Source organism: Lampetra fluviatilis, chromosome 37 (genome assembly GCF_964198595.1).
Source record: "Lampetra fluviatilis chromosome 37, kcLamFluv1.1, whole genome shotgun sequence".
Classification (NCBI taxonomy): domain Eukaryota; kingdom Metazoa; phylum Chordata; class Hyperoartia; order Petromyzontiformes; family Petromyzontidae; genus Lampetra; species Lampetra fluviatilis.
The window spans coordinates 4,141,796-4,160,485 of record NC_136311.1 but is presented as its reverse complement, the minus strand read 5'-3'; the positions used below and the strand labels follow the sequence as shown (position 1 = coordinate 4,160,485).

General features: G+C 55.2%; 1 protein-coding gene across 6 annotated transcripts in view; it reads left to right on the top strand.

Annotated features, from left to right (window-relative positions):
* KDM2B (lysine demethylase 2B) overlaps positions 1-18,200 on the top strand; it is an 87,383-nt gene extending 69,183 nt beyond the window's left edge. For 3 of the 6 annotated variants that reach the window (XM_078873658.1, XM_078873656.1, XM_078873660.1), the window contains 8 exons: positions 48-134; positions 791-1,408; positions 5,132-5,170; positions 7,893-8,878; positions 12,600-12,763; positions 13,246-13,407; positions 13,713-13,922; positions 14,082-18,200. In XM_078873658.1, the coding sequence (XP_078729784.1) occupies positions 48-134; positions 791-1,408; positions 5,132-5,170; positions 7,893-8,878; positions 12,600-12,763; positions 13,246-13,407; positions 13,713-13,922; positions 14,082-14,275 (2,460 nt within the window). In that variant the 3' untranslated portion in view covers positions 14,276-18,200. The remainder of the gene's footprint in view (positions 1-47; positions 135-790; positions 1,409-5,131; positions 5,171-7,892; positions 8,879-12,599; positions 12,764-13,245; positions 13,408-13,712; positions 13,923-14,081) is intronic. The other 3 variants (XR_013639644.1, XR_013639645.1, XM_078873657.1) reach the window with 3 other exon arrangements.
* Positions 18,201-18,690: the final 490 nt, after the last annotated feature.

The following is an 18,690-nucleotide window of genomic DNA, read 5'->3' as shown; positions in this document are numbered from 1 at the left end:
TGTGACTCACCCGCGCACCGTTGCTTTGCCCCGCCCGTGCCGCCCAGATCGACGATAAGGAGGGAGTGATCAATGACGAGCTGCCTAACTGCTGGGAGTGCCCAAAGTGCAACCAGGAGGGCAAGACTGGAAAGGTAATCAAGGCGAATGCTGGGACAGGAGGCCAGGTTGGGGGGGAAGGACGTTTGGCTAATGGCCCACACTCAAGGTCGAGAGGTTATCGTGGTCAATGCAATGCCACCGGTGCCACCGCGAACCTCTCCATCGCTTCCTTCCTTCTGCCTGCTTCTCAAACGATTACACGGCCAAATCTGGGGTTGTGAGCCCGTTTAGTACTGGGATGGGTGACCACCACCGGTGCTTCCCAGGTGTGGGCTTGCCAGGTTTGCCTGATGTAATTGGGATTCCATGCCTCGTGGCTAGTCTTAATTGGAGAGTTATGCTATTTGCTGGTGCTCGTGTGAGGGTGAGAATTAGGTTACAGCCCGGGTTAGGGCTACCTTGAGAGCTAGAGTTATGGCAATTTCCAGAGGGGGGGTTAGGACATTTTTGCAGAAATGGTTAGGGTTATGGTAAAGGGTTCGAGTTCAGGGTTTGAGTAGAGTTAAGAGTTGGGGATTGAGTTTTGGTAATTGCCAGAGGGGTTAGAGTTCAGCTAATTGCCACACGGGTGTGAGGGTTCGGCTCGGTGTAATTGTCGAGGACCGAGCGGGTCGTCAAGTGCCCAGGTCACATGATATAAATTTGACGCGCGAACTCTGTCCCACGCGCGTGTGTGTGGGGGGGTAAGCAGAAGCGCGGGCCCGGCTTCAAGTACGCCTCCAACCTGCCGGGCTCGATGCTGCGCGAGTGTGGCGAGCGGCGACGCTCCGAGCAGGACGACGCCTTCCCGCGCCGGCGCTCGGACGAGACGCTCAAGCGTGAGCACGCTCGCTCGGACGACGACGCCGATGACGACTCGGACGCAGACTCGCGCTTCGGCAGCGTCGGCGAGGACGACGACGACGGCGGCGCCGACGAGGAGGAAGAGGAGGAGGAGGACGAGGGGCGCCGGCGCGACAGGGACGAGGACGAGGAGGCGGCGGCAGCGCTGGAAGTCTCCGAGGCGGCGGCCGAGTCTGTGGCGGCCGCGGGGGCGGTGACGCCGACCGTCCCGGCCGCGAGCGATGCCGCGATGCTGTCGGACCACTCTCCAGCGTCGCCGCCGTCGCCGGCCGGGTCCGCGTCGTCACCGCCGCCGCTGGAGCCGCCGCCGCCTCTGCCGACCGCCGCCGTCGTCGCCGCCTCTGCCGCTGTCCAGCACACGCCGGCCAACGCCAACCGCAAGGGCACGGAGGACGGAGTCGTCGTCTCCAAGAAGAGGAAGGAGGTGGACGGGGTGCAGCAGCCACTCGGGCAGAAGAAGAAGGTAGCTGTGCTCACGTCGCCATGCCCTTGTCTGCGTGCATGTGCGTGCGTGTTGCGTATGAGCGGTAGTGTTGCGGTTAGCGCGCTGCACTACGAACCTGGCGACCCGGGTTCGATTCCCGCTCACGGCAAACACCGGTGACGATTATCTGAACCGGTCCTGGGCCTCCCCTAGGTTGACTCAGCTTTAAATGAGTACCTGGTGCGATGTGTAAACATCGCCGCTAGGGAGACAAAGGCGGCCGGACATGGTGTTGGCCACCCACCCCTCATGTGCCGTGCCGGCCTTCATAGGTGCTCGCTAACAGCACTTGCCCCTACAGTCTGTTAAGGCTATACGGGGGATCTTTGTCTTTGTCCCCAATTCGGGAGCACAGGTGGTCATCTCGGTCAATCAACCCGTGACACCTGGGTCTGTCCCGTGACCTGCCAGTGAAGTGTTGACACTTCATAGCCTGGCTGTTGATGTGTGTGTACGTGTACACCTGTGGGTGTGCCGGTGCTATTTGTGCTGGGCATATGGTAGTGAATTTGTTTGTCAGGTGAAATACGTTCTTGTGCTCGTGATATACGATGCATCGAGTCCCGATTCTCGACCATGTATTATTTGTGGTAAATGCTATTTATTTGTGTGCATGATACACTGATGTCACGTTTACGCAAATGAATTGTCGGAAACGAAATTGTACAAAACGGAAACAAGAACCAATGCAAATGAAACTATAAAAACAAGACCAAAAAATAACTTCTCGAATTTAATTGCAGCCCCCCAAAACGGCAGAGTTTATTCCGTGATTTCTGAACCGGTCCTGGGGCCCCGCCTTAACCAACCCGCACTGACCAGCGTGGGTGAAGTAGAGTCAGACGACACCGGCACAGCGTGGGGAAACCTTCATCGCGCAGTGGATTGACAAACGATTGCACAGAAGTGCTCGTAGCAGCAAGCTGGGGGGGGGGGTTATGTGGAGGCGTGGCTAAGAGCTGGGGAGAGCTGTGATCAGCTGGGGAGAGCTGTGATCAGCTGGGAGCTGTGATCAGCTGGGGTCCTGGCGAGCGCCGTGGCGTCTCCAGAGTGCCGTGGCTCTGGGCCAGCGTGGCTCAGGGCTTCGGTTTTCTTGAATCGCTCAATTAGGAAAACGAGTTTCGGTGTTGCCGCCAAGGTTTAGTGACGAGACAGCTTAAACGACTCATCCCCCGGCGGATTTGATTGTCCGCCAATTAATTTTGGGTTCCGCTTGTCGTTCGGCACGACGTTTCACCGTACGTGCCGGGGTGAGCCAGAACGTCGGGAAGCCAATTCGATTCCTAAAGAGGGTCCCGTCGCGCGCGGCTGAGCGTCCGTGACGCTGCGCCGGACGGCTCGCGGCACAAAACGCGGAAACGTGTCGGAGACGCAACGCGGCACCACCGCAAAAACCTTGCTGTTTGTTACGCCAGAATCCTCTACTGTAGCGCGCCGTAGTGGCGGTGGCGGCAGCGACTGTTTTTGTGTATGGAACTCCGATGGCTGAGTTCGTAGCGCAGTGCGCTAATTGGTGTCCCACCCCTCCCCCATATGCGATCGCGCACATGCGCAGTACTTAACCACAATTATCACAGTCAATTGAGTTACTCGCCTAAAAATGAAATCACGGTTTACTTGGAGTCGTTAAGAAATCCAAGAAAGCCTCGCCCTCCAGGTTTAACGGCTGCCGGCGTAGTCCAGGGCTCAACTTAATTTACTTATGCTAATTAGCATATCAAAATGATTGTAGTTATTAACTCCCATCGTCCCCTCCCTCCCATCCCGCTGAAGAGCTCCATAGCTCAGTGGGCCTTACCTGGTAAACTAAAAATAGTTTAGTTCCCGCATGAGTGCATGGGGCTTTGCGTAACCACCCATGAGTCATTAGCCAGGGTCTGATGGCCAAAAAAATTGATGCTGCTATCAAAACATACAATGTCAATCTCGAGAAAATAACCCACATATGACTCGCGTGGCAATCACCGCCCCCCACTGGCGTCTTGGTGCCCATCGCCGAGCCCGGTGCCACATCAGCTCGTGCCACACGGCGACAGTTGCCAATCGGGGGAATCCACGCTCTGTGAAACGTTTCCTTTTTGTGGTGGAGGGTAAGGAAAGAATATACGTGGAGGTTCATTGACTAATACTGGTAGGAACCTCCTGGTTACACCAGCCCACAGGGGATTATTGTGTCCGTCTGTCGTGCATCCAAAAATGGGAGGGGGCTGAGTGGAGAGGGGAGGGTGGGGAGGGGCTGGGTGGGGAGGGTGGGACTGGGTGGGGAGGGGCTGGGTCACCCCGTGGTGCCCTTATAAAACTCAACGTTTTTAACCTACTCACGCCAGCTTGTGCCCGCCCTCAGTCGGGAATATTTGCGGAATACACCACACCGCCGTTGACCCTGGCCATTGACGGAGTAACCAAACGTTCCTACCAGCTCCCTCCGCAGGAATGTGTTTTATGTTGCTTTTTGGCCAATTTGTGTTTTTTGTTCTTATTCCGTTTTTTTACGACGCTTTTTACCCGAAGTTGTGCTGCTACATTTTCACGGGTAGAGGGCGACAATCGATACGCGTTTCCCAATTAAGTAATTCGTGGGGGCTTTTTTAAAATTTATTTTCTCAAATTAGAAAAATGTGGACCACGATGCCTGGCACCCAACACCGTCGACGGGGTCTTTAATATCCACTGTGAGGCAGGCAGCGTGTAGCTTGTACGGCTGATACAGGGACTCCTCTGCTTACGAACGAGTTAGGTTCCAGAGGTCTGTTTGTTATTTAGTGGATTTGTTCGTAAGTCCGGCTTTACTCCTGTCGATTCCAAACATTTTGTACGGCATGTACACTAAACACAGGGAATGGCTTTAAAAATTGTATAATCTCCTGTATATGTAGATGCCACCGGTTCTTGACGTTCTGCAGATGTAGATGCCACCACCGCCATCTATTGCGCGGCGGTTGAACTTACGGCTCTCGGTCCGAGCAGGCAACTGGACATACGGACAGGTTTGTTCGTTTGTCTGAAAGTTTGTAAGTCGAATGCTCGCAAGTCGAGGAGTCCCTGTAGAAACCCGCACTGTTGGCCAGGGCGGCCGTCAGTTTGAACCGACTCCACAGGCGGATTCCGCGTTTTCGTAAAAAAAGAAACGGCGCACCACAGGTGGTGTACCATCGTCTCCCACCCAGAATGAAACTCCGCTTTGTAGTGGCGTCGCGCACACGTGCCAAAGACCGTAACTCGAAGTCTTTATTTGAAGCGCGTGACGACAGTTGGCGCGGGTCGCAGCGGCTAGGTGCGTAACTCGAAGCTATAACTAGTGAAGAGGTAATAGTGCATTGTCAGGAGCGCACAAGCACAATTAACAAACTCAACACATTTGTTCACAGTAATGCGGACTTGAAACGGAAAATGTATATAATAGGCGACATGTTTGGGTCGTGCACATCTGTGTGCTGTGAAGAAGAGCCATTGCCCTCAACGTCGCTTATTATATATATATTTTTTTCCATTTGAAAGCTGCGGTGTTGTTGACGATTGCGTTGAGTTTTTAACTACAAGGTTATAAGAGCTGTTTGTTTTCTGGATTGCATCTCCTTATTAAACAATGTAAAACCATTAGCTCGCTCTTCTGATAACCCTTGCTCGTGGGAATTAATAAATAACCACACGGTCGCGCATGGCTCATCTTTCTCCTCCCTTTCTCTTCCCTTGCTCGCACAGGTCAAAGTAGAGAAGGCTGAAAAGCTTCTGAGAAAAAAGGTGAGCGGTTGGCTACGTACGGTGCGAAAGAAGTTCAACAACATGCCTTGCGTCCGGGATTGATAGCTCGCTAAACAACGAGCGCTCGGCACGCTCGTGGCATCTCATGGTCCCGTTGCAGCAGCCAGCCCCTGCGGTGATTCGCACACGTTTGTCGTTTTAGTTGCGTCGCCGCTAATGACGGCGAAGTGGGATTGAGTGCACTAGACGATTGGTCGCGCACCCGACGCTCCCAAGGGCAAGAGCCGTATGGTGGGAGGGAAGAGTGTGAAAGTTGGGTGTTGGGGGGGAACAGAATTATTTAAAATCTTTTCGACCTCGCCTGGAACGCAGGAGCCCCCGTGGGTTCGATCCCGGACCCTGGCGATGCCCGTCGTATATTTGGAGTCCTCGTGATTTTCCCCCAGGCTTCCTCCGGTTTTGCCCTTCTCCACATTTGGCAACATTATTTTAGATGATTTAGCTGCGACAAATTCCCAGGACAGATGGTGATTATGATGATAAAGCCACTTCGATGAGCCATCGTCATGGGTCGCCAGGTTGCCTCTGAAAAACATCTAATAGCTCAAGTTTCCTTTACCTGGTATAATAAAAGTTTAGTTTAATATAAGAAAAATTATAATCGAAAATAAAGTGGGAAGGCACTGACAGCTGCGAGTGAGATGCGCCACTCGGTGGTTCACGGTGGGGTGAGCGTCGCAGCTTTCGTCGATCAAGCCTTGCGGCCGCACGAGGACACATTCCTTCACATTCCTTCACATTGCCGTAAACGTTTACCTTGAGTTTACAAAAAAGAAACACAAGCAACACCAAACAAACAAAACGGACGAAGCAAACGATCCGCTTCTCGTACAAACGTAACAGACAAGCCAAATCCGTTCTCGAAGCACAGCCTAGAATCGCAACGATTCATCGGATTACCGGTGGAGCGAATCGACGCGTGCCTAGTTCGACGAGGAGGATACGGGAGGGGGAAAAAGGGTGCAGCGCACAGAGGCCAGAGCCTGAGTGACAGGTGTGGTGGATGTCCCGGCCGTGCCCATTGCCGGCTGGTGTAGATTGATCGCGTCTCGGGTTCCACGCGAGTGCCCATGCTCGACGCCTGTGCTCGATGCGCGTGCGCGTGTGTGCGTGTACGTGTGTGTGTGCCTGCATGCGCGTGTGTGTGCATGCGTGTTAAGTGAGTGTTGGCCACCCACACCCTCATGCGCCGTGCCGGCCTTCATAGGTGCTCGCTAGCAACACTTGCCATAAGTCTGTTAAATGCTATACAGGGGATCTTTGTCCTTGTGTGAAGTGAGCGGGCGCTGAGGTGGGAGTGTGCGTGCGTGCGGGCAGCGCATCTCCGCGTCCGCTCGTTTGGCAGCGTCAGTTTATGGAGGCCGTTGTTGACAGGAGCACTTTGCCCGCAGCCCAGCCCGAGTGGTCGCGCTGCGTTTGGTGTATCGCCGCCGCCTTTTACCTTGCGTGGGCGTCGTCTGAATGTGCCTCTGGTTCTAAAATAACGTTTGAGAAGTGGAAACAGGTTGGGGAAAATCTTTCACGCTCTAGGATTGCAGAACGCCGTTCAACACGCGTTTGTCTTGGGCAGTATTTAATGAACGGCGCTTAAGCGGGCAGGTTGTCTGGCCAATGGTCCCTTTTTGCTCTGGTCTGTGTCTCCCATGTTTCGTAGCCAATCCGTACATAGCCAATCCCGCTGATCGGAGGTGCGGGGGAAGGGGCAATAAACTAAACACAAAAAGCAGTTCTGAAGGAATTATTTTTTAATCTAGATTTAAAAGTGCGTATAGCTCCAGTAGCTTCCTCGTATCACATCAGCATGGTGTTTTTTTCGTCGGGGATTATAAAAGAGCAAGTGATGCTCTGGAATAACGTTACAGCAAGATACGATTGGTAAAAGTAAGAAAGAAAAAAACAATGCAATTGTTTCTGCATGTGGATTAGCACTCTGCTTGGCAGTTTGAATTCTTTCTCGGTAATGCTCGTCGCCCGCTCTCCTGCCCTGCGTTAAGATAGCAAGCACCCATTGGTGTCCGCGGGGCAAGTGGAGAAAGCAAATTAATTGCAGAAGGAAACGTGGTGCTTTTTTGTTTGAATTGCCATTCAAACGAGTTTGAACTGAGCGTTTGGTTAATGATGGAACTCGCTCACGGAGAAAGTTTTCGGGTCTTAACAGGGGAGGATTTTGTTGGGCGTTGCCGAGTTGGAGTTGCAAGTGGCGGAGCAGCAGTTGGGCGCTCTCACTGCTCTATGAACCCGGCGACTTAAATTCGGATTGCATCGGTGGAGAGCGATATCGGAATGTGTCCAGGAACCTCCCCCTCTCACTTTACTAAGCAGCGCTGACCAGCAAGTGAAGTCTGCTAAAAAAACGCACTACCAACATTTTGGGAAGGCCTCCAGCCAGCAATAGATTGACAAAGACCTTGGAATTATTATTATAACAAAACAATCTTATTCTCTGGGTTAGAGGATTGATAGGCTCCGCCAAATTCAGTTTTTGTTGAAGCAGATCCCCCCCCTCCCCCTGCCGCTTCTCGTACTTGACCGTGAATTGATCTGGATTTCAAATTTGCCGCGTGCGTTGTAGTACCGCCATCGCGGTTGTTGTTCCTGGGCTTGCCGGCGCGTTACATACGGTTGCTGAGTGTGTAACCTACCCGCGAGGCGCGAAGCGTCCCGTCTCACGCCCCTTTTGTTTTTGCATGCCTCGCATCAGAAGCAGAAGGCCGTGGAGGTGAACAATGGCCGCGTGGAGTCAGGCCACCGGAGGGAGGGCCCGGCGGCCTGGCTCGAGAGGAGAGGCGTGGCCTCGGAGCAGGGCCGCGCGTGGAGGGGGACCGACAAGCAGTCGTCCGCCGCCTCTGACGCACCCGCCGCCGCCGTCGCTGCTGCTGCCGCGGCCGCCGGGCCCAGCGGTCGCGAAAACGAGCGGAAACCCAACAAACACTCGCGCGACGCTGCCACGGCCGGCATCACCGGTGGTGGTAGTGGCGGCGGCGGTGGTGGCGGCGGTGTCACCGCCGGGGAGCACCGTTCCAAAACGAGAGACGCTAACGACCGCGTGAGGCCCGCCAAACCGCATGCGACGAGCAAAGCTTCCTCCTGGGGCCTCCACAAACCCGAACAGAACTCTGTCGGCAATAGCAGCGCAGGTCGCAATAACGCCAACAACAACAGCAGCAGCAACGGCAACAGCGGCGACGGCAGCGGCACCGCTAACAGCACGAACAAAAACCACCGCGCGCCACTGGTCAAGTCGGAGGAGGATGGCGAGAATGGCAATAACCGGACGCCACGTTTGTTCTCGAGTAGCGAGCGGCTGCAGAAGGCGGCCAAGAGCCTCAACGGGATTCCCCGCGGTGGCCCTGCCGCCAGACAGCCGCAGCAGCAGCTGCAGCTGCAGCAGCTGCAGCAGCAGCAGGCCGCGGGGTTGGCGCAGGCGCAGGCGCCGCGGCTGTGCGGAGTGAACGCGCGGCTCGGTGGCCTCCCGCGGCCGCCTTCCTCCGTGTCGCCGCCCAAGCCGCACCTGCTGGAGAGGCACGTGATCAAGCCGCCGCTCGTGAGCCCGCCGCCTGACGCCCTGCCGCTGGGCGACGGCGGCTCGCACCCGCTGCGGCGCGAGGCCTGGCTCGGCGTCTTCCGCTTCCTGTCGCACCGTGACCTCTGCGTGTGCATGCGCGTCTGCAAGACGTGGAACCGATGGTGGGTGGCACGTGCACTGGCGCGCGCGAGTGTGTGTGTGTGTGTGTGCGAGCGGTAGTTGTTGCGGTTAGCGCGCTGCGCTCCGAACCTGGCGACCCGGGTTCGATTCCCGCTCACGGCCAACACCACGGTGACGATTATCTGAATCGGCCCTGGGCCTCCCCTAGGTCGACTCGGCCTCAAATGAGTACCTGGTGCGATGTGTCAACATCGCCACTAGGGAGACAAAGGTGGCCGGGCATGGTTTTGGCCACCAATCCCCTCATGTGCAGTGCCGGCCTTTATAGATGCTTGCTAACAGCGGTTGCCCCAACAGTCTGTTGAGGCAATATGGGGGGGTCTTCGTGTGCGTGTGTGTGCTTGGAGGGACATTGAAGGGAACAGTAGTGTGCAGTGGTTAGCGCGCTGCGCTACGAACCCGACAACCCGAGTTCAATTCCCGCTCATGGCCAACACCAGTGACAATTATCTGAACCAGCCGTGGGCCTCCCCTATAACCAACTAAACAATGTTTATTTAATTTTACCAGGTTAAGGCCCACTGAACTATGTAGCTCTTTTTCAGAAGTGACTTGGCCACAAATGATAGCTCAACGAAGTCATTTGTCATGTGGATATTTTAGCAGCTAAATATTCTAAATGCGTGTTTCTAAAAGTGGACGGAAAAACGGGAAGTCCCGAAGAAAAATCCAAGTAACCACGGGGAGAGAGAGAGAGAGAGTCACGCAAACTCCAAATATACAGCACAAGCATCAGGGTCGGGATCGAACCCACAACCTCCTGCATACCAGGCGAGGTAGTTAACATCTCACCACCACGGCTCCCCAACCGCACTGGGTCGGCTCAGCCTCCCCTAGGTCGGCTCGGCCTCAAATAAGTACCTGGTGCGATATGTAAATATCGCCACTGGGGAGACAAAGGCGGCCGGGCGTGTTGCTGGCCACCCACCCCCTCGTATACCCTGCCGACCTTCATAGGTGCTCACTGACAGCACTTGGCCTCAAAGTAATTTAGGCTATACGAGGGATAGGCAAATGTTAAAGTTTCAAAAGGTGAGGGTGTAACACGGTTTCCCGAATAGAGCAGGCTTATTTATTATAGGAGATTTGGACAGAAAGAGACTATGGTGGCACTGCGAGCGAGTGGTTTGTGCCTGCAGTGTCGCTGTCGGCGCTGGGCAGTGCTAACGTTAAGAACAAATAAGTGCCGCTGACGCTGGCAGAGACTAGACAAACAAAAATTAACCCAGGTTCAAAACGTCATTTTGTTACCGTTCTACGCACGTGGGTTTACGCCGCTAAGCGGGTACAGAAATTGCAGAACGCCGCGTGGATCCGGGGCGCGCGCGCCCGTGCGCATCGCATTACAGCCGCCCCGACGTCACCACGAGCGGAGCGACGGCTCCCGTTGGGAGCAATCGCAGCGCGCCCGGACCCCGTGGTGACGAGGGACCGAGCTCGCGATCCCGAGAGCGGAGGAGCAATTTGTGACTCGTTAACGACGTGGCACCTCCGGAACGGGCGACTTGAGGGATTGGGTCACATCCGCGTGAAGCCTCTAGAGCCTTGGCGGTGCGGCCCGGTCTGGGTCCGGTTCGCTGGCGCCACCCCACCCCACACCACCCACCGCGCGTCGCCAAGAAGGCACAAACTATTTAAAGCGTTACTGAAACAATAATGCGGCACGTGGGTTTGCGCTGTAATACCGCAGGTTGTAATGCAGGAGCAATCCCCTTTTCCGTGCGCAGCCTGGGCCGACGTCGCGTGTTTGACCATCGCACATTTTATTTTGTGTCGAGTCGTCCGTGTTCGTCTTTCTCGACCGGAGCGGGCACGTTAGGACGTGGCGAGAAGCTGCGTGCTGTTAACGCTGATAACCTGTGGCAACGTGTGCACACACGCTCATCCATCCACACACACACACACACACGCTCATCCATCCACACACACACACACACGCTCATCCATCCACACACACACACACACGCTCATCCACCCACACACACACACACGCTCATCCACACACACATGTGCACGAACCTCCCCTCTCCGCCGCGTGACAAAATAATAATGCTCAGATACAGATTTAAAATGATGACAAAATTCAATAACGTCGGGTTTGTCCCAGCATATATATTTGTCTTTAAACTTTCCAGGCGTAATGTATTTTTCGAGTAATAGTGTTTGATATCGGAGGCTGTCAGAAAATTGGCAGCTTGGGTGAAAAGGCTCCTGTCTAAATACGGCAGTAACGGCACTTTCATTAATCTTTCATCTTGCCTCATCATTCTCGCAATCGCTGTGGAGGAGGGGTGGGCCGGGTTTTCTACGCGTGATATTGTTTGTAAAATTGTTTTTGACGGATATTTAGCATCCACATTTGTACTCTTTTTCTAGATGGGTGGGGGGAGGGAGGGGAAAAAAATCCAAGTGATCTCCTGGCAGCGTCGAGCCGCAAAGAGCCGTTTCAAACGAACGTGCGCCCTCACCGACGGCGGCTCGCGAAAGCCCCAAACTCGCGACGCCGTAACGCTCCCCTCTCGTTGCCGTCGCGCTGCCAGTAAGCGAGGCGCTTCGTCCTTCCGACCCTGCGATCGGAAGTTTGGCTTCCAGGTGAACGATGTCTGCGCTTTAGATATATTCGATCTCCAAAGTTATCGAACTCCCACGTCGGTCGATCGGTCGGCGTTTGAATGCCCGTGAACGTTTAAAAACGCTGGCTTCGTCTTTATAAGTGCCTGTCACATGGCTCCCACGTGATGAGCGGTGCCCCAATGTGCAAAGCGGGCAGGGAAAGTGCTGCCCTCTGCTGTGAAGTCACTTGAAGAGAACATGGAGGTAGCTCCGTGGTGTCTTGCTTTCGTGGGCCGTTGCGCCTGCACCCGCTCTGCTTGGGCGAGAGATCCGGGTGGACTCTTCGCCTCGTGACTCGATGCCCGATGGCACGAGCGGGTAAAGAACGAGGGGAAATTTCAGCAGCTCCGATGAATCATCGGGTCCCTGTTCACCATCGTCACCGAATCCTCCGCAGCTGAACCTCCTCCCCGCACGGCACCCCTCGTGGCGCGTTGCTATAAGGACTGTCCCGCAAGTGGCTCCCTTAACACGTGCGGATGGAGCCATTTGGGGGATTAGGTGTGCGGTCCGCAGGGGTTTAGAGGGCACGGGGACCCTGATGGTCGCGTTAATCTCGCGCTGTGCCCCTGGGGCTCTCGTAACCTCCAAGCGCAGTCTCTGCTCAATGCACGCCGCCTTGCATGCGTTTACGCCTGTCGGCAAATCGCCCCAATGGCGTCCGTTCTCGCCAGATCCCGGGAGCTAAGCAGGCTTGAGCCTGGCTAGGAGGGGGAAACCGTTTGTTACGGGCTTCCGCGGGGCTACGCTGTCGGCAGAGGGCGGTGCAGCACGATCCGTTGTTCTGCTCTGCACTCGGACAACGCCCGCGATCCTCGCCTCCACCAGCCCCGCACGGAGGAGCGCGGCGGCAACTGTGAATCGGCGCTCGCGGTCTGCACCGCGTGGGTTAGGCCCTCGTCCAGCGGTGGAGTGACAATAAGGGCTGTACGTGTACGTAACCTGCACGTGGTCAAGTGCTTTACCCGAACGGCATCTGCTATGCGCAGCACATGGGCTGCCCGATGTGTCCTGAGCACAGAAATACTCTTCCTTGCGGTCGGTCGCCTGCTCCGTTGAGCGTTGTTGTTTATCTCCCCACCGCCGCAGGTGCTGCGATCGGAGGCTGTGGGCCAAGATCGACCTGAGCCGGTGCAAGTCTGTGACTCCGCTCATGCTGAGCGGCATCATCAAGCGCCAGCCCAGCGCTCTTGACCTAAGCTGGTCCAACGTCTCCAAGAAGCAGCTGGCCTGGCTCGTTAACCGGCTGCCAGGTGAGTCTCGCGGCGCGCGGCCACCGCCAAAATCTCTCTCCGCGCGCGTTTGTTGAGACACCGCGACGGCGACGTGGTGTGGTGCGATCGTCCGCACTGGGGAAGCAAAGGCGGCCGCCCGGGAGCGGTCCTTCCCCCACCACCCTCTCATTTGCAGTGCCAGCTTTAATAGGTGCTCGCTAACAGCACTTGCCCGTTTGTCTTTTCCATTAACGTCGTTGCCATCAACGTACTGGGTAAGAGGCAGCAAGAGGCAGCCGCCCTCCAACAGTAAAAGAGGCTGCAGAAGCGACGCTCACAATAGAGAGTGGGGCACGGGGCAGCTAAGTTGCAGCGCGGTGGCCTCTGCCAGTCATCTCAGCCAGTCGACCGGTGAACCGTCATCGGCGCGAGCCTTCCACACTTCACACGATAGACTCAAAGCGCACCGAGCCGGCACAAGCGCCGCGGTGATGTCGCCGCCCCCATGTACGCCCGCGCAGGCCTGAAGGAGCTGGTGCTGTCGGGCTGCCCGTGGGCGTCGGTGTCGGCGCTGTGCGGCGCCAGCTGGCCTCCGCTGCGGGCGCTCGACCTGCGCTGGGCCGAGGGCGTGAAGGACGCTCACATCCGCGACCTCCTGTCCCCCGACTCGGACTACACGCCCGGTATGGGCAGCGTGCAGTGGCACGCGACGGTGCACCACGCGCACCCGACGCAGTGAACACTTTGCGCGCGGCAAACAAATGCCGTAATACACCACACACTCGTAGCACTACGCACGCACGCGCTCGCCACTCTACCGCTACTCGCAGAGCACAGCGTACAACGGCACGCGAGAAATTTAAGGCAGGCAGAATAAAGGATTTTGTCAATGAATGCATGTGTTTTGGGTAAATCTGTTTGGGGTGGCTGCTGCGATTAGGACGTTGTTGTCATCGTCATCATCGTTGCTGCGATCCCTGGCGCGCAGGCGCGGAGGACCGGCTGCGTGGCGTGTCGGAGCTGCGTCTGGCCGGCCTGGACATCACGGACGCGAGCGTGGCCCTGCTGGTGCGCCTGGCCGTGGGGCTCTCCACGCTCGACCTGGCGCACTGCGCGCACCTCACGGACCAGGCCGTCAACGTGCTGACGGCGCCCGGAGCCCCCACTCGCGACAGCCTGCGCCACCTCGTCCTGGCCGGTGCGTGCCGCTCGTTGGCGCCCGTCGCTACGCTCGTTGCACCGCTCGTTGCGCCGCTCGTTGTTGTGAAGTCTACGGAATTCCGTAGGTTGTCGTCGACGGGCCACGGGCTGAAACCGCTGACTTGCATTATCGCTGCGCCCGCGCCCCCCCACGCAGGCTGTGCCCGCATCACGGACGCGTGCCTCCCGCTGCTGGTGCGGTGCCCTCACCTTTCCCGCGCCGACCTGCGCTCCTGCAAGCTGGTGACGCCCGAAGCCTGCCAGCGCCTCGTCACAGAACTCTGCCCGCAGGGCACCTTTGCGCTGCCGGAGGACCGGCTGATCCTGCGAGTGACGAGCACTGGCAGCTAGGGACCGGGGCGGATGGGGGGGGAACGGGTTGGATAATGGACGCAAGCGGGGGTCATACGGAGGAGGTGCGTGAGTGCGCATGCCTGTGCGTGCGCGTTTGTCCATGGGACGTTTGCGTATGGAATTTGCTACAATGTTTGCTGTATTTGCTTTGTATTTTTTTCTCCATCCGGACCCCCCCACCCCCACCTGGTCCCCCCCCCCCCCCACCTGGTCCACCCCCCCTCCCCCGGCACCATCACACTCCTTAAAGGAAACATGTACATCTTACAAATATATATGTGCGTGCGCCTGCGTGTGTATATATCTATTTTTTAGGCTGGGTTGTACTTGGACCATTCTCTCGGGATTTTGTAAGTACGCGATTGTATGTATGTATATATATGTGCGAATGAAGGACTGACTATGCGTGTGAATTTCCAAGTTCCTTTGAACGACGTTTTTTTTTTTTGCCACTGAAACTTGGAACCCAGCACGCGGTTTCCCCGCCGCCGCCAGGCAACGCTGGCACCGGGGGGACCGCGCCAGCCGGGACAGGGCAGCTGCTGTACGAGTCGTGGTCGATGGGGTTCATGGCATTTTACTAAATATTCATTTACAGAAGTTTGCGGAGGGTGGGGGGGGGGTGCTTTGATGCGATTGGCAGTTTGAGGAGAAGGGGTGGCACTGAGCGTGCGTGTGGTGGTGGTCGGTGAGCACGTGTGATTTTTTTCTACGCCTGCAAGTGTATTTTTGTACGTGAGTGAACGAGGTTGTGTGTGTTTTGCGCGCTTATTTGCAGGTGATTGAACGAGCGAGTGTGTGCGCTTGCGTATGGGCGCGCGTGTGTTTTGTAGTCGTTGCACGTGGGAGTGTGTCTGCGTAAGTGCCAACGAATAAGCGTGCGCGCAAACGAGCCTTTCATTTCGAGTGCGGTTGAGTGTAGGCGCTGGTGAGTGAACGTGTGTTTTTGTGCGTAGATGTGCATTGGCGCGTGTAGTTGCGTGTGTAGGTGTGGGTGGGTGAGTGAGCGAGCGGACCTCTGTTACTGTTGTGGCTTGCCTGTATGCTTTCTCAATAGTGAATGCGTGCAGGTGTGTTGTCAGTGTGTGTGAGTGAGTGAGCAACTGAGCGCACGTGTTTTGTTGGTAGATGTGCGGGTGTGTGTGTAGGTGTGAGCGAGCGTGTGGGTCTGTGTGTGTGTGCTTGCGTAGCGGTTCCCACGCTGCGCTACGAACCCGGCGACCCGAGTTCAATTACTGCTCACGGCCAACACCAGTGATTATTATCTGAACCGGTCCTTGATCGCTCCCCTACCGAGTGAGGTGTGTAAAATCATCGCCACTGGGGAGACAAAGGCGGTTGGGCGTGGTGCTGGCCACCCACCCCCTCGTGTACCGTGCTGGCCTTCATAGGTGCTCACTAAACAGCACTTGTCCCAACAGTCTGTTAAGGCTATACGGGGGATCTTTATTTTTGTCTTTTGAGTGTGTGCGTGTAGGTGTGAGCGAGAGTGTGTGTAGGTGTGAGCGAGTGTGCGAGTGCCGTGTTGGTCGCTGGGAGTGGCCGGTCCACCAGGGCTGGCCTTGTGCCTCTGCTGTCGGGTGCTGGGCTGAGTGTGAGGGTGGTGGGTTGAGTGTGAGGGTGGTGGGTTGAGTGTGAGGGTGGTGGGCTGAGTGTGAGGGTGGTGGGCTGAGTGTGAGGGTGGTGGGTTGCGTGTGAGGGTGGTGCGCTGAGTGTGAGTGTGCTGAGCTGAGTGTGAGGGTGGTGGGTTGAGTGTGAGGGTGCTGAGTGTGAGGGTGGTGGTGGTGAGGGTGGTGGTGGTGGTGGCGGCCGTGCGCCTCTCAATGTGAATCCGTCATGATGCCTCTGCTTTGTGGCCCAGGCCATTTCACTGGACCAGAGTCCTTAACTAACAAACAAACAAAAAAATCCTTAAAAAAATATACCAATAATGTACGTACTATTTTTGACTGAACTCTGTAAATACCTGTTTTGTACGCCGCTTTATAACTAAAAGAGGAAGTTGAGCTTTGCCCGAAAGTACTTGAATATTTTCAAGGAAAAGAAACTGCTTCTGATACCACGTGATCCAACGGGTTACCCACTGTCAGACCTGCCGAGGCCCCCCAACGTAGGCCTGCGACGTTACACGAAAATGTCTAGTTACATCGACGAGAACATTTTACAGAGGCGCGAGAGCGAAATGGGGAGCTGAAATAGTGTTAATTGAACGAGACGTTCTGCCATCAGCGAGAGGGTGCCGACACTCGGAGGGGGTTGTATTTCTCTCCGGGTCATGAGCCTTTTTTTTGGCACGGAAGATCAGCAGTGGTGGCGAGTCGCTTTGTTTTTTTTGGAAAGGTTCCTCTTTGTGGAGTTTGTATTTTTTTTGTCGCCCCCCCCGCCCGGTCCTCCTCCGAAGCTACACAAACATTATCACGCATGCTAAACAGACGGGGCGACCGCAGGGCAGCCCTCCGCTGCCAGCTCTCGCCCGATCACGGCTCAAGTCATGCTTGAAATTAAAACCGTCGACATGACGCAGCCGTTCATCATTTCGCCTGCAAAGACCGTGCGTGTGCACGCTTGAGCGCACGCACGCTGACACCGTGCGTGCGTCCACGTGCGTGCACGCGGGCACACTATCGTGGGTTATTCACAAATCTAGCACAAGATTTTCCTTACGTCCGCGTCTGTCACCGTCCACTGGAGGGCAGTGTTCGTAACTTGAGCCAATCTCACGGGACCCAGGAAACGTCGTGCAGAGGAGAGATTTGGTGTGTGCCTCTGTGTGCCCGTCCCTGCCGCCTCACTTCCCCCAGCCCCACTACCTGCAATCCTCGCTCCTTATTATCGAGGCCATCTCAAATCTATCTCCCTCTCTGCTGCACCATGTTCCGTGGCCCCGACAGGAGTTGCTGAGAAGGAGAAAAAACTCCCTGCAGTGAACGTCGGCAGCGCGGACTAGAACGCTGCGTTTTTGCCGAGGTACAAAACCTGACATTGCGAAACTTCTCCTTACGGTGTGAGTGAACGCCTTTGTGTGCCGTCTTATGACCACGTTTAGGGGCTGCATTTGTAAATGACATTCATTGAATAAAACGTTTTGTAAATTATGCTGTTACGCGTTTACCTGTTTGAACCTCGTTTTTCATTTGTAAAGATGCCCAATTTTGTTTGTGGGTTTTTTCATTCATATTGTTTTTATTATTGTTTTTTACCTGAAATGGGACAAAATATTCCAACAGCAGCGTTTAAATGTTTATTGTAATTGGTGTTGAAAACACAAATGTTTACTGTTCGCATGGATCACATTTTCAAATAGCAAGTGTGTGAGTGGTGCATTATCGCAAGCCTGTAATGCCATATTTATGCCCTGATCTCTTCATCGGTGGCTGGACGTCGACTGGGGGAACCCCATCTCACCCCAAACCCGCCCACCGCCTCTTCCTCCGCACCCAACGCAAAGTCTTCGTTTGCGGGGGGACGTGTCCGCCCGCAAAAAAACCAAAAGCACTCCCGCGCCAATCGCTAGTGCCACTGGCGGTGGGGGGACGCCGTTCTGCATTTGTGAATAAGCATACCCCCCCCCCCCCCATATACTGTCTGCTCATGAGTAAGGCGTACAATGCTCTTCTTGTGAATGATCATAATGCGGTTCTTCACTTGTGACTTAAGCATTCAGCGATGCGGTGTTCTGTGGTTTGAGGCTGGTGGGGTGGTGGTGGGAGAAGGAGGAGCAGCCAACCCACCTAGCCTTGAGTATCTGATGTCTTTGGGGAAAGTCTGGGCAGTGGGAAGTCGAGTGGTGGAGTTGGGAGAGAAATATTTGTTCATGTCACCGATTACATTGGACAATTTATATCTGCACCCCTGCCTTGCTGGTGCTGTGTTGGTTGGCTGTGTTACAATAAGTTGATTAGGGGGTTGATGATGGGGGGCAGGGAAGGGTATATAGAAGAGGGGGGGGGGCTGATGTAACCTGTCCACATTTACAACTCTCTCGGTGCTCTTTTGAAAAGTAAAAAAAAAATGCACATGCACTGCAATCGGCGACAGCGTCAGCATTGTGTACATACAGAAGCCGTGTGTACATACAGAAGCCGTGTGTACATACAGATGCCGTGTGTAACTGCCATCCGGTGGCCGCCTCGTGGCGCGTTGCTGTTTTCCCTGATCAAACGGTGACCACCTTGTCCATTTGTTTAGGATTTTACATATTTTTGCAATGTAATATATAACACAACCACTGAGGCAAATGAAGATGTCAGTTGGAAGTTTAAAATTAGAACACTTAAGTGTGGGGAGGTTCAGCTTTTTTGTTGGAGTTAAGAGTTTTCCTGCAGGTTGTTTGTAATTTATATAAACTGCTGAGACGACACCTCCCATTTCATATCTGTATAATTGTTCAATTATACCGGCATGTTTCGAGA